Here is a 14,460-nt window from a genome sequence, read left to right as displayed (position 1 = left end):
TTATTCAGTGGAGTACTACCCAGTATTTAAAAAGAACAGTATTCTGGGGACCAGCAGAGGGCATAATGGTGATGTTGCTGGACTCCCACGTAGTTACTGTGGTTCAAGTCCCAGACCCAGTGGCTTAAAACTCACCCTGGGAACATGTGCGTGCATGCCCAAAATTCCAAGAGGAGAATAGGCAAGGTATTGCAGCATGGCCATCCTCCCTGGGGTGATTTTTCGCATCCAGAATATACTGCGTAGTGGCTTAATCATGCGTGTTATTATGAAAAATTTTCCATTTCTAGTTTCTAGTATTTTTTTTACCCCTATTTCTGACCCTCTGTCCTTTCCCACCCTCTTCTCACACTATCTCTTGTGTCTACAGTTGTCTTCCATCCCCACATTGTGTTGATCACACAAATTTCTTAAATGATCTAACTGCTTTCTATAGCAAGTTCACTTGGTACTATTAAGAAAACCAATTTTAACTTTAATCAAAGAAATGCACGGGAACCAGCAGTTAGCGTAATGGCTATGTCGCTGGACTCCCACGTAGTCGACCGCGGTTCGTGTCCCGGACCCGGTGGCTTAAAACTCACGCCGGGCGCGTGTGCGTGCGTGCCCAAGATCCCGAGAGGAGAATGGAGGAGAAGGGATTGTGGCATGACCATCCCCCCTGGGGCGTGATTTCTCGCTTTCTGTCTCTCTGTCTCTCTCTGTCTGTCTGGCGAGCGCACGCGCCCTACAGTGAAAATCTCTTCAAAAAAAAAAAAAAAAAAAGAAATGCTAAGGAACTTTGCTTAAAACTTAAAGCCAGGAAACAGGTTAGGATACTGTTCAAATGATAGGTATATGAACCTATCCATATCTCAAAGACAGGACACAAATTGTTACAACCAGATAACGAAGTCTACAAGAAAATCAGCAATGTTTTAGTCAAAAGTCATAAAATTATACTTCACCAATTCAGTCTCATGTACTTTATCTTCTGTTGTGGTTCAATTTTCCCAATTTAATTCTGGGATATAATATTCAACTCCAGACTTGTCCCAACGATTAAGTTGGCCACTTTCTTAGTTTCTGAATTTTTATTTCTGCGTGTCTTTATTTAATTTTCCTGATATAGCATTCTTTTATTGTATCAATTTACTACAATTTATTCTGTTCACAAATGTTTGTCCCCATTCCTTTTTTCCTCAAGCAACGCTACACTAAGCATTCTTATTCACATCTTGTTTCACAGATGCGGCGTTTCTTTAAGAAAATTTATTCCATTATAGTTGAATTTCTGTGTTGAAAATTATACACGTCTCCTAACATATTATATATTACCATTTGCTTTCCTGAGTGATTATGTCAGTTTGCGTTCCACCATCAGAACTTCCACCTTCTATTGGCTTACCACTGTGTTATTAGTCTTCACATTTTTGCTAAACTTAGTTATAAAACTAGTTTGATATCCATTTTCTATGTATTTTCTTAATTACAAATAAGATAGATAATGAGTTTTTTTGCCACTTACTTTTTTTCTCTCATAAAATATCTATAGATATTTTTGCTGCTTTTTATTGTCTTGATTTGTAGAAATTATTTAAATAGCCTAGATGTAACCATTTGTTAGATATATTGTGCATATCTTCTACCAACCTATAACTTTTCCTTTTTATTTCTAAAGAATTATTTTATTTAACTTTATTTATCTATTTTATCTATTTATTTTTATTTGACCAGAGAGGGACAGAGCAAGAGAGAGAGAAAGTGAGAAAGCAAGCCGTCAGGTCTGGGACTCAACCATGGTCATCCACGTGGGAGTCCAGCGTCCCCAACCACCACACCCCCTGCCAGCCCCCCTATTATCTTTTTAAAGTTTCATTTATGATGCCTTTTTTCATACAGTTTTTATGGTATGTAGTTTTTGTAACTTTTTAAAAACATTCTCCCGGGACCAGCAGTTGGCTTAATGGCTATGTCGCTGGGACTCCCGTGTAATCGACTGTGGTTTGAGCCCCGGACCTGGTGACTTAAACTCACACCAGGCACATGTGCATGCATGTCCAAGATCCTAAGAGGAGAATGGAGGAGAAGGGTTTGGGGCATGACTTCCCGCTTTCTGTCTCTCTGTTTCTCTCTGTCTTTCTGGCGAGCGCACGCGCCCTATAGCAAAAAACTCTCCAAAAAAAAGAAAGAAAGAAAGAAAGTACTGAGGACCGGCAAGAGGCATGGTGGATAAAGGCACTGGATTCCCACGTGGCCAACTGTGGTTCGAGAGTCCTGGACCTGGTGGCTTGCTTTCTCACTTGCCCTTTCTCTCTCTTATCAGATTAAAAAAATAATAACAAATGGAATTAAATAAATAAATAATTCTTTAAGTAAACCGAAGAATACCTACAGGCGGTACTGGATTCACATGGCCAACCAGTTTGCGTCCTGGACCTGGCAGCTTGCTTTCTCACTTTCTGTCTCTCACATGTACCCTATAGCGTATTTAAAATAGCAATAAATAATTTTTTTTAAAAAAGGAAATAATTAACTTTCTCATCTGCTAATGAGTTCTGGCCTTCCTAGTCCCCTGAGTCCTTGTCCAAACCCAGAGCACATCTCTGTACATATAGTACAGAATGGATTACCCAGTTACCCATGATGGAGGAATGACGTTGTATAAATTGTCGTATTTGGCTTTTGTGTTCTTGTGCCTCAGAGCTCAAATTGAAATGGCACAGTTTTGGAAACTTTAATGTATATATACATAAATTTATATAGGCATCTTTTAACAATGTAAATAAATAGTTCATGATTACGGAGCCTAAGATGAAGTTTGTGAATTTTTAGGGAAACATTAATTTGCATTGTTCGTGTTTTTCTTCTTAGTTTCTGCCACTGCCTTCTACAAAGCACAACCTGTAATTCAGTTCATGTGTGAAGTTCTTGACATCCATAATATTGATGAGCAACCAAGACCTCTGACTGATTCTCATCGGGTAAAATTCACCAAAGAGATAAAAGGTGAATTAATTAGCATTTAGAACACTTAACTGTAAAATGCATGGATATAACAATCTTTAATTTTTTTTAGAATTAAAGTTATGCATGTAACATCACCAGTAAAAAGATGTTATCAATTATAAAATATTACTATAACATTTTAGTTAGACAGTGTATAGTGAAACTAATATCAAGCAATGGAATTACTTTTGATACTAGCTAATTTTTTCCTAATACTTTCCCTTACTATCTGAAGCCATGAGTGTCTCATGGAAAAACACTTCTGTAATACTCCTAAAAGTAGGAAGCTTATTCCAAAAGTATTGTTACTTTAAAGCTACAATTATTCTTTGAACATATTCTAATATGATGACTTTGTCATTTTTCTGAAATGATAGATTTATTTTATTTCTTTAAAAATTCATGAATATGGAACTAACTTGTTTCATGAATGGTTCTAGAGTTACAACTTACTGAATGTGCATTAGAGAGATGGCCATTGATCCTGCCTGTTTTATACAGTAGTTATAATAAAATTTGTACATACAAAGTGTCACATTGTATTTATATTTAGTTAATGTTAATTCATCTCTACATGGTCTCCCACAGAAGAAAAAGGAAAAAATAATTCAGTGGTGTTCTAAAATTTATATTTTGTATACATTTGCTTTTTATGTATGTATGTTTTTATATACAGTTAGATATACATGTACAATTTTATATTGTACTTTATTATATACTGTATCAGCAGCTTAAGAGATTTTTAAAGAGTAATTTTGATTATACATAATTCTTGACTTGTTCATGACTTTAGAACTGAATCCTAACATAAAATGTGACTCCACTGCATTTAGCTTATTATTTAGCCATGAAGAGAGATTAGATAGTCTCTAATAAGATGAGTAGTATAAGTTCTGTATATTAAGTGTTACATATTAAATAGCCAAAAATAATCATATTGCTTTTATTTAAGATTTTACCTGTTTGTTGCAGATAATTTTCAGCATGTGGTTTGAATGAAGCATTCAAGTTTGTTCACTGAACATCTTTCAATTCCCCAAATCAATTAGAGTAGCTGAATACATCCTGCCTGCTCCAGTAATCATTCATTCTTTCCATTCAGTAACCAGGAGAGAGTCATTGTAATAAAACATTAAAAGGAAAATCCTTCCTGCTTAGAGAATAAGCATCCATTTATCCTAAGTTATTTAAATGTCAAAATAAGAAACTGTTAAATGTAACTGTTTTGCAGTCATACCATTGTCCTTTCATAATATCTGTATTAACTGCACAGTTAGCATTGTCAGGAGGTTAGTGCATTACCTACCATCAGTATGTGATCATCTAAATGCCATGGTTTCCACTGGAGTTGCTGCTTAGTTACCACCTCTGATATCATGAAGTCACTTACATTACTTTCTGGTAACTATGCAATCAACTCATATCACCACTCTGTCACAGAAAATACAAGATGTACAGAACAAGGACTCAGCTGCTGCCCGAAGAGCATGGACTCGATCTTAACTTCAACTGCTCAGGGGCCCAAAGAAATGACTAGAAAGCATTATAAAGTTGATGTTATAGTGAAGGTAAAGCCAAGTTTATAGGTTAAATATTTATTAAAGCCAAAATTTCTTTTTGGTTGGACGGAGGGTTTGGGGAGGGACTCGGGCAGAGAATTATCTAGTTCATTTTTTTAAAGTTTCAACTTTTTGCTAGTCCCTGGATTTTGGTTTAATTCTTACATACCTATTATCCTAGATTTTGGGTAGAAAGGTCTGGGTTGAATCTGATTGACAAACTGATTATTTTTTTCTCCATTCAGAGTCAAGAAGGCCCTTTTTAAAAGAGGGCTCTTTAAAGTACATCATGTATTCCTACCACAGTAACCCAAGAGAATCAGGTTTTGTGTTATGTACTGTATATTTGGGTTTAATTTTTAGCTGGCATGAAGAATTTGATGGTAGCTGTTAAATATTGATACAAAATGTGCTATAATGAATTGTGTTTTTTTTCCCCTAATATATTCATTTTATTTTATTTGAACTTTTTTCTATATATTTAATAATAATTTTGAGGTAGTTTCTTTGTCCAGTAATTCATAGTAGTTAATAATAGAAATATTGGGAAGTGTATGGTAGAGGTACCATATATATAGAAAAGTGCCAATTTATTTTTGGTAGAAGCTTATTTTGTAGTCTTGGAGAAACTTATTAATATATATTCTTTTAATGCAGGGGAAGGGGAAAGGCTTGAAAATAAATTACTAAATAGTACAAATAATAGAAATTTATTTTGGACTTTTCTACTGTGTTTTCTTCCTAAACATAGTATTTTTACATCTTGCTCGCTTAGTATTGTGCATATTTCCTTCTTGTAAGGCCTTCCCTTCATACTTTTATTTTCTAGTTTCCTTTATAATAGAAAGGCAAAGCAAATGTTCTAACTGATCTGAAATTTTAGTAAAGGAAATTATAATGGAAAACAACTTTACTGATTCAGTTAGAAATGCTCCTCAAGAAAACTCATACCAACTTGACGCAGGGCTGCCGAGTCCATTTGGCATCTCAGTCTATGCTGCTGTTTCCGAAGACAATATTTATTATTTACTGAATGAAGTTTGTTTTTGGTACTGCTGTTAGTCATTAGATAAGAAAATAAATTATACCGTAGCAGAGTTTCTCCGTCTTAGTACTGTTGACATTTTGGGCTGGATAATTCTTTGTTGGGATTGGGGGACTGTTTTGGGTATTGTAGGGCATTTAGAAGTATCCCTGGCCTTTCTTCCCTAGATGCCAGTGGTATCCCTCTAGCTGTGATGATCAGAAAGGTCTTCAAACATTAACAAGTGTCCCCAGGGATGCAAAATCACCCCTGGTTGAGGAACACAGCACTATAGAAATCACAAATGTAAAAGAGAAATAACAGGAAGAATAATATCCATAAGCATTGTTAGGAAACGAAAATTTGTCTTTCATCTGCCCCTTTTTGGAGTCTAAGTCAGTAATGCAGTTGCTTCTGTGTGTCGGTCAACTTTTCTATGGCCAAGTGTAGCTATTTAAATTTACTTTAACTAAACTGAAATGAAATTAAAATTTTAGTTTCTTGGGCATACTAGCCACATTCCGTGTTTCTAGTAATACATGCTATTAGTGATTACCGTATTTACAGAGATACGGAAGAGGCCATCTCACTATTTTATAGCACTGCTTAAGAAAATTGATACCAAAGAATTTCAGCAGATGGTTTAAAGCCTGTTTCTTCACTTTCTAAAGCAGGCTTGGGGTCCTAGAACCCTTAGGGTCCTCAAATGAACTGCAGAAATCTAGGAATGCCTAAAATCACATGGAAAATGATGTGTATTTGCATTTTTCTCAGAATTTATTGCTTTCATCCAATTCCCAAAGGGGTCAGTGACTCCATAGAAGGTAGGGATCACCTGCTTTAGGACTTATTTTGGTTGCATTCTTTTGTCAATAGTATTGTAAAAGAGCTGTATCACTATATTATAGTTCACTAAAATTCTCTCTCCATATCTGTTAAAAAGACATGGCATTTTTTGCTTCTTTATAAACCTTTGAAAAGCTGCTTTCTTGAGCTTTATGAAATTCTGATCTTCAGTCAGTATGTGATGACTGGGCTATTTAAGTATCACATACTTTGAAGGTTATGTAATAGAATATCTTAAGAAGTGCTACAACTCCTCTTTCATTCTTCCTTTCCTCCTGCAGCAGAAATACCTGCATTTATTATTAATAGAGAGCTTTGTCCCTTGATCTGTGGGCTTTGCAGATATATGATTACATTTTTAAATATATGGAACCGAATAGGGTAGGGAAAAGGTTTGGCCATTGAGTCCGTCTTGATTGTACCCATTATTAGCAACATATATTAAGGTCCTTTGTTACTATACCTGTGTCAGATTTCTGTCTATTGGGAATTGAGTTTTTATAGTAACAAACAGACCTTTATATGTGTAAATATTTCCCATATGACAGTTCTATAACCTCTGTTTTTCTTGTTGGGAACAGGTCTGAAGGTTGAAGTGACTCATTGTGGAACAATGAGACGGAAATACCGTGTTTGTAATGTAACAAGAAGGCCTGCCAGTCATCAAACGTAAGAAAGCTGGTGTTTGTCACAGCAGTGACGATGTGGGGCGGCTCGTCCTAGGTCTAGTGGGATGGGAGTTTTTCTGGTTTGTAATGGCTAAAGAGTTGTTCATGTATCTTTTTTTTTTTTTTTTCCAGCTTTCCTTTGCAATTAGAAAATGGCCAAACCGTGGAGAGAACAGTAGCACAGTATTTCAGAGAAAAGTATACTCTTCAGCTGAAGTACCCCCACCTTCCCTGTTTGCAAGTGGGGCAGGAGCAGAAACATACCTACCTGCCACTAGAAGTAATGCTCTTACACTGCCATTTTTTTAAAAAAAGAATTATTTTATTTGGGGCCAGCAGGTGGCATAGTGGATAAGGGACTGGATAAGGGACTGGACTCCTACATGTCAACTACATGTCAACTGTGGTTTGAGTTCCAGACCTGGTGGCTTAAAACTCACTTCAGGCCTGTGTGTGTGCATGCCCAGGATCCTGGGAGAATGGAGGAGAAAGGATTGTGGTGTGGCCATCCCTCTGAGCGGGGTGATCTCTTACTTTGTCTTTCTCTTTCTCCGGCAAGTGCACACATCTATAGCAAAAATCTCTCAAAACATTTTAAATTAATTAATTTATTTATTATTATTATTTAATTTGACCAGAAAGAGAGAGGGAAAGTGAGAAAGCAAGCTACCAGGTCCAGGACTTGAACTTTGTTGGGCCATATGGGAGCCCAGCACCCCAACTACACCACCACCTGCCGGCCCCTACACTGCTTCTTAATATCTGCTTAGTCATCATTCTTTTGGGGTCTTTTATATCCTTTACCTAGGTTATATTCTCATTTATTTTGAAATTTGAAAAGTTTTTGAATTCCATTTATTCTAAATTTCCTGTAATGAAATAATACAGGATGGAAAGTAAGTTCATCCATAATCTTACTACTGTGATGTAAATACTGTTAGCATCTTGAGGGTACTTCTTTCCTTCTTTTTATCCCATGTACATTTTACCTAATTGTAATCATACTATAAAGCAATTTTGTTTACTACTTTTTTAATTAATAGGATATTAAAAAGTGTAATGAATAGACTTTAAATTCATATTTCATATATAATCAGCACTATGGGAGAGTTTTAAAAGAATATATCAGGACCAGCAGTTAGCATAATGGCTATGTTGCGGACTCCCACGTAGTCGACCACGGTTCGAGTCCTGGACCTAGTGACTTAAACTCACGCCGGGTGCATGTGTGTGCGTGCCCAAGATACCAAGAGGAGAATGGAGGAGAAGGGATTGCGGCGTGACCATCCCCACTGGGGAGTGATTTCTCACTTTCTGTCTCTCTGTCTCTCTCTGTCTTTCTGGCAAGCGTACACGCCCTATAGCAAAAACCTCTCCAAAATAAAATAAAATAATATATCTAGTACAAAACTGTTTTTCCTTTACAGGTCTGCAACATTGTGGCAGGGCAGCGGTGTATCAAGAAGCTCACAGACAATCAGACTTCCACCATGATCAAGGCAACAGCAAGATCTGCGCCAGATAGACAGGAGGAAATTAGCAGATTGGTTAGTATTCAATCTAGAAATAGAAACTTAAAACACATTAGAGTGAGCTATTAAAGAAATATGCCCTTCTAAATCCATACGTTACTACCATTTTGTAGACTGTCAGAATTAAAAGGGATTATGGAAAATAATCTAGTGGTGGGCTAGCTGATGGCATGGTGGTTAAGTCTACATGGCCGGCTACATGGTTTGAGTCCAGACCCTGCAGCTTGAAAAGCACACAAGTATGTGTGACCGTGTACTCAAAATCTAGAGAAGACTTTGGAGGAGAAGGGATTGTGATATGGCTATCCCCTCTAGGGGGAGGAGGGAGTGCACTTGCTATAGGATGCATGCACTTGCTAGAGAGAAAGTGAGAAAGCACGCCACCATCCAGCAGGGATGGCCATCAGCCATCCCTTGTCCATTCTCCACTTGGGATTTTGGACACACACACAGAGGCATGCGCTCAGCATGTTTTTGCAAGCTGCTGGACCTGAGACTCAAACCACACAGTATGCCATGTAGGATCCAGTACCTACCACCATGCCATCAGTGGTCCCCTGTATTAGATAGGTTTGTTGTTTTGTTTTGTTTTTAGAGGTTTTTGCTATAGGGTGTGTGTGCTCGCCAGAAAGACAGAGACAGAGAGACAGTGAGAAATCACCCCCTAGGGGGGATGGCCACACTGCAATCCCTTCTCCATTCTCCTCTCAGGATCTTGGGCACACATGCACATGCACCTGGCGTGAGTTTAAGCCACTGGGTCCGGGACTCAAACTACGGTTGACTACATGGGAGTCCAGTGACATAGCCATTACACCAATTGCTGGTCCCCCCCATAGGTTTTTATAAGTGGATTTTTACTTGAACACTGGAGCAGATTGGTTAGTATTCAGCCATATAGGAGCCTGGCACGCCAACTACAATTGCAACAAACTTTTATAAGTTTGTTTGACCTTTACCCAGAGAACAAGTAAATATATTTTCAGGAACAGTTAACTATACCACATTAAAAACATGAATTAGTGACATGCATCAGTGAATTACAATAAGTTCTATATCTTTGACTATAAGTATGGGTATATTATATAAAAATTATAACCCATAATGATACTGACTTACCTGTCTCAAGTAAACCCCATTAAATAAATTTTATTATGTGTCACTGTTTTTCTAAAATATTGAAGTAAATTTTATATGAATTTTAAGTCAGGAAATTTGTAAAAGAGCCTTTATTTTTTCCTACCAAATGCCATGTAAAATGAATTTTAATAGTATCATATGTGGATCCTCTATAATCTGAGACTTCTAACCTTTTTTAGGTGAGATATTTCTAACTTTCCCAAAACATACATAAAATTATCTTCCTCGCCCAATCATATAAAAATTACCATTTTCTGGGGCCAGCAGGTGGTGTGGTGGTTAAGGAACTGACTTCCCACGTGGTCTACCACAGTTTGAGTCCTGGACCTGACAGCTTACTTTCTCATTTTCTTCCTTCTCCTCTTTCTGTCTCTGTCTCTCTCTGGTGAACACACATGTCCTGTAGCAAATTAAATTTAAAAAGAAATAATGATAATAAACGAAAATATATATCATATATATGTACACATATATACACACATACATGCATATGTATATCTATATGCTTATTAAAATTAAATAATTTTAAGAAAAATAAAAATAGATTTTTTTAAATTACCATGTTCATTGGTCTCAAATAGTTGAATTTTTTTATTATTGTACTAGGTACATACATTTCAATCTTATTTAAATTACCAGGGTGTCCAGACTTCCTGTAGTGCATTCATGACCTGTAGTCCCCAACCTAAGATTCTCTGTTCTTTGGGGCCAGCAGGTGGCATGGTTGTTCAGGTGCTAGACTGCCACATGGCTGGCCAGTTCAAGTCCTGGACCTGGCAGCTTGCTTTCTCACTCCCGCCACTCTAGTCAGCACTTGTGCCCTATAGCAAATTAAAAAATAACAACAATAATAGGGACCAGCAGATGGTGTAATGGTCACATCGCTGGACTCTCACACAGTCAACTGCAGATCGAACCCTGGACCCGGCAGCTTAAAACTCACACTGGTTGCGTGTGCGCCCAAAATCCTGAGAGGAGAATAGAGGAGAAGGGACTCTGACATGGTCTTCCTCCTGGGGAGTGATTTCTCACCTTCTTTCTCTGTCTCTCTGGCACACACACACTCCCTGTAGCAAAAATCTCTCTAAAGAAAGAAAACAAAACAAAACAAAAAAATGATAATAGTAGATCAAATTAAATAAATAATTCTTAAAAGAAAAAGATTCCCTGCTCTATAGTTAGGACATCATCAATTATACTATTGCAAAATATATTATTGGGAACCAGCAGTTAGCGTAATGGCTATGTCGCTGGACTCCCACGTAGTCAACCGCGGTTCGTGTCCCGGACCCGGTGGCTTAAAACTCACGCCGGGCGCGTGTGCGTGCGTGCCCAAGATCCCGAGAGGAGAATGGAGGAGAAGGGATTGCGGCGTGACCATCCCCCCTGGGGGGTGATTTCTCGCTTTCTGTCTAAAAAATATATATATATATATATTATTGACATAATGATGATTTTTTTCTTTTGTTAGGTAAGAAGTGCAAATTATGAAACAGATCCATTTGTTCAGGAGTTTCAATTTAAAGTTCGGGATGAAATGGCCCATGTAACCGGACGTGTACTTCCAGCGCCTATGCTCCAGTATGGAGGACGGGTAAAGACTCTCAATAACGTTTTAATCACACACACAAAGTTTATGAGCATGGACAGAAGGACATTCTAGCTAAGCCTAGAATTCAGAAATTCTTTTGTTGTTCCAATAGCACTTGTTTTTGTTTGTTTTAAGGTGAATGTCTTAAGCTGCTTGAGTTTAGTAGAATTTGTGTTTTTTTTTTTAAATAATAGAAGTATTAAATAATGATTTAGAAAAACCTGTTCCATGTAGAATATCAGTTCAGCAATTTAAAATGCATATTTTCAGCTCATTGAAATAAATTGGTGTTTTTAATTTTTGTTCTTTTTTGCCTTGTATTTCTCTTTTTTTTCCCTTTGTTACATAGAATCGGACAGTAGCAACACCAAGCCATGGAGTATGGGACATGAGGGGAAAGCAGTTCCACACAGGAGTTGAAATAAAAATGTGGGCTATAGCTTGTTTTGCCACACAGAGGCAGTGCAGAGAAGAAATATTGAAGTAAGGCATGGCATTACTTGGGCTTTGGGTCCTTTTGGTGTTAGGATTTTAAATTTTTTTGTTGCTTTGTTTTTGTTTTGTTTTGTTGGAGAGGTGCGTGCACTCGCCAGAAAGAGAGACAGAGAGATAGAAAGCGAGAAATCATCCCCCAGGGGGGTTGGCCGCAATCCCTTCTCCTCCATTCTCTTCTCGGGACCTTGGGCACGCACACACACACGCCCAGCATGAGTTTAAGCACTGGGTCTGGGAATCGAACCATGGTCGACTCTGGGAGTCCAGCAACATAGCCAATACACTAACTGCTGGTCCCAGGATTTTAAATTACTCTTCTAGTGTTCTCACACTCATTGTCTCAATATGGAGTATATTTAATCACCAAATCTTTAAAAATGTTTCTTCTTGGGACCAGCAGGTGGCGTGGTGATTAAGGTGCTGGACACTCCCATATTGCAGACCATGGTTCGAGTCCCAGACCTAGTGGCTTGATTTCTCACTTTCCCCCTCCCTCTATGTGTCTCTCTCTGGTAAAATTAAAATAAATGAGTAAACCACTCTTTTTTTTTTTTTTAAAGCGGCTGCTATTAAATAAATAAAAATGTTTCTTCTCAAGCTTCAGAGAAGATCACTTGATTTGTTCGTCACAGTGAAGTCACTGACATGTTCTGCTAGGTTTCTTAATGGACTTGCACATGTGACACAGCAGCTGCCTCACTGTCTTTGATGGCCGATGGGGTAGCTTTAATTCCAGTCTTGTTATTTCCTGGCTTTATTACCATGGAGAATTTATTTAATCGCATTGCCTTAGGTCACATGCGCCCACCAGAGAAAGACAGAGACAGTGAGAAGGAAAGTGAGAAGTCCTCTCCCTAGGAGGGGTGGCCATACCGCAGTCCCTTCTCCATTCTCCTCCTAGGATCTTGGGCACCCTGCACACACGTGCCTGATATGAGTTTTAAGCAACCAGTTCTAGTACTCAAACAGTGGTCAGCCATGTGGAAGTCCAGCGACATAACCACTATGCCATCTGCTGGCCCTGAGATTTGGGGTAATAAAAAGTAAAGGGGGACAGGATTCCCATGTGGCTGACTGAGGTTTGATTCCCAGACCTGGTGGCCAGCTTTCTCACTTTCCCCCTTTCTCTTTCTCGGTCTCTAATAGCAGTGTTTGTACTGCTGCTGGTCAGAACATTAAAATATTGAATTGTTTTTAAAAATTAAAGAAGTAAAGAGCTTACCAAAAAAAAAGTAAATGGATCGGCAGGTGGCATGGCAGTTAAAAACGCAGGATTTCCATATGGCAAACAGCGGTTCAAATCCCAGACCTGGTGACTTGCTTTCTCACTTTCCCTTTCTTCCTGTCTCTCTCTGTCTCTCTCTTGTCAAATTAAAAAATAATATTAACAAATAGAATTAAATAATTTTTTAAGAAGTCACTTTTGGGGCTGGCAGGTGGCTTGGTGGTTAAGGGTGCTGGACTCCCACATTGCTGGCCGCGATTCCAGTCCCGACCTGGCAGCCTGCGTGCTCTCTCTCTCTCTCTCTCTATCCCTCTCTGGTCAAATTGAAATAAATAAATAAATAAAGTTAAATAAAATAATTTTTAAAAAATAAGTTACTTTTTAAAAGAATTTATTTTATTTATTTTTTATTATTCAACTTGATCAGAGAAAAAGAGAAAGCAAGCTGCCAGGTCCAGGACTCAAACCACAGTCAGCCATGTGAGAGTCCAGTGCCTTAACCGCTACACTACCTGCTGGCCCCAATAAATAACTCATTAAAAAAAAAAAGGTCGGGACCAGCAGTTGGTATAATGGCTATATTGCTGCATTCCCATGTAGTTGACTGTGGTTCAAGTCCCAGACCTGGTGGTTTAAACTGATGCTGGACACATGTGCATGCATACTCAAGATCCTGAGAGGAGTATGGAAGAGAAGGGATTGTGGCATGGTCATCCCCCTGGAGGCTGATTTCTTGCTTTCTGTCCCTCCGTTTCTCTCTGTCTTTCTGGTGAGGGCACACGCCCTATAGCAAAAACCTCTCCAAAAGAAAAAAAAAGGAGTAAAGAGTTAAATAGAAAAATACATTATTTTTCATATGAACAAATATTGTTCTCTATACTCAAGAACTTTCCATTTTGACCATACTTTATATGGGTGAAGATTTAAATTAGATAAGAGTCTGTTTTATTTACCAGAGTGCATGTGTGCTCACCAGAAAGGGTCCATTTGGGTCCATGACTTGATCCACTGGATAAGCTCTATGTAATCTGGCAGCCACCAGGTCACAAAGCTGGCCTGCCCTGCCATTTTTCTTACGGCTGCTGTCAGGATTGAATTAGAGAATGTACAGTAGCTAAAATTTGTTAGCTCTTATACCATGGTTTTTGGCAGTATGCTAGGTGCTTTATATATATAATTTAATCTTTATACCAAACCTCTAGTGATAGTAATCATTTTCAGATAAGGAAAACAACTAATTTGCCTAAAATTTTATAGCTATTAAATAGCAAGACTGGGATTGAAACTCCCCATGCTGACTCTGGAGCTGAGCTTAACTAGTGCACTATATGACTAGTAACTTACAAATGTCATAAAACTGCACATATGGGACCGGCAGTTAGCGTAATGGCT

At 38.0% G+C, this 14,460-nt stretch overlaps 1 protein-coding gene across 1 annotated transcript in view; it reads left to right on the top strand.

The window, feature by feature from the left end:
- AGO3 (argonaute RISC catalytic component 3) overlaps nt 1–14,460 on the top strand; it is a 126,032-nt gene that overhangs the window by 79,302 nt on the left and 32,270 nt on the right. Inside the window, exons 6-12 of the mRNA XM_006148702.3 lie at nt 2,854–2,988; nt 6,999–7,086; nt 7,218–7,365; nt 8,513–8,632; nt 11,229–11,351; nt 11,698–11,831; nt 14,158–14,173. Of these exons, the coding sequence (XP_006148764.1) occupies nt 2,854–2,988; nt 6,999–7,086; nt 7,218–7,365; nt 8,513–8,632; nt 11,229–11,351; nt 11,698–11,831; nt 14,158–14,173 (764 nt within the window). The remainder of the gene's footprint in view (nt 1–2,853; nt 2,989–6,998; nt 7,087–7,217; nt 7,366–8,512; nt 8,633–11,228; nt 11,352–11,697; nt 11,832–14,157; nt 14,174–14,460) is intronic.

Source organism: Tupaia chinensis, unplaced genomic scaffold (genome assembly GCF_000334495.1).
Source record: "Tupaia chinensis unplaced genomic scaffold, TupChi_1.0 Scaffold000239_1, whole genome shotgun sequence".
Classification (NCBI taxonomy): domain Eukaryota; kingdom Metazoa; phylum Chordata; class Mammalia; order Scandentia; family Tupaiidae; genus Tupaia; species Tupaia belangeri.
The sequence above is the reverse complement of the archived record's forward strand: the minus strand, read 5'-3'. Positions and strand labels throughout refer to the sequence as shown.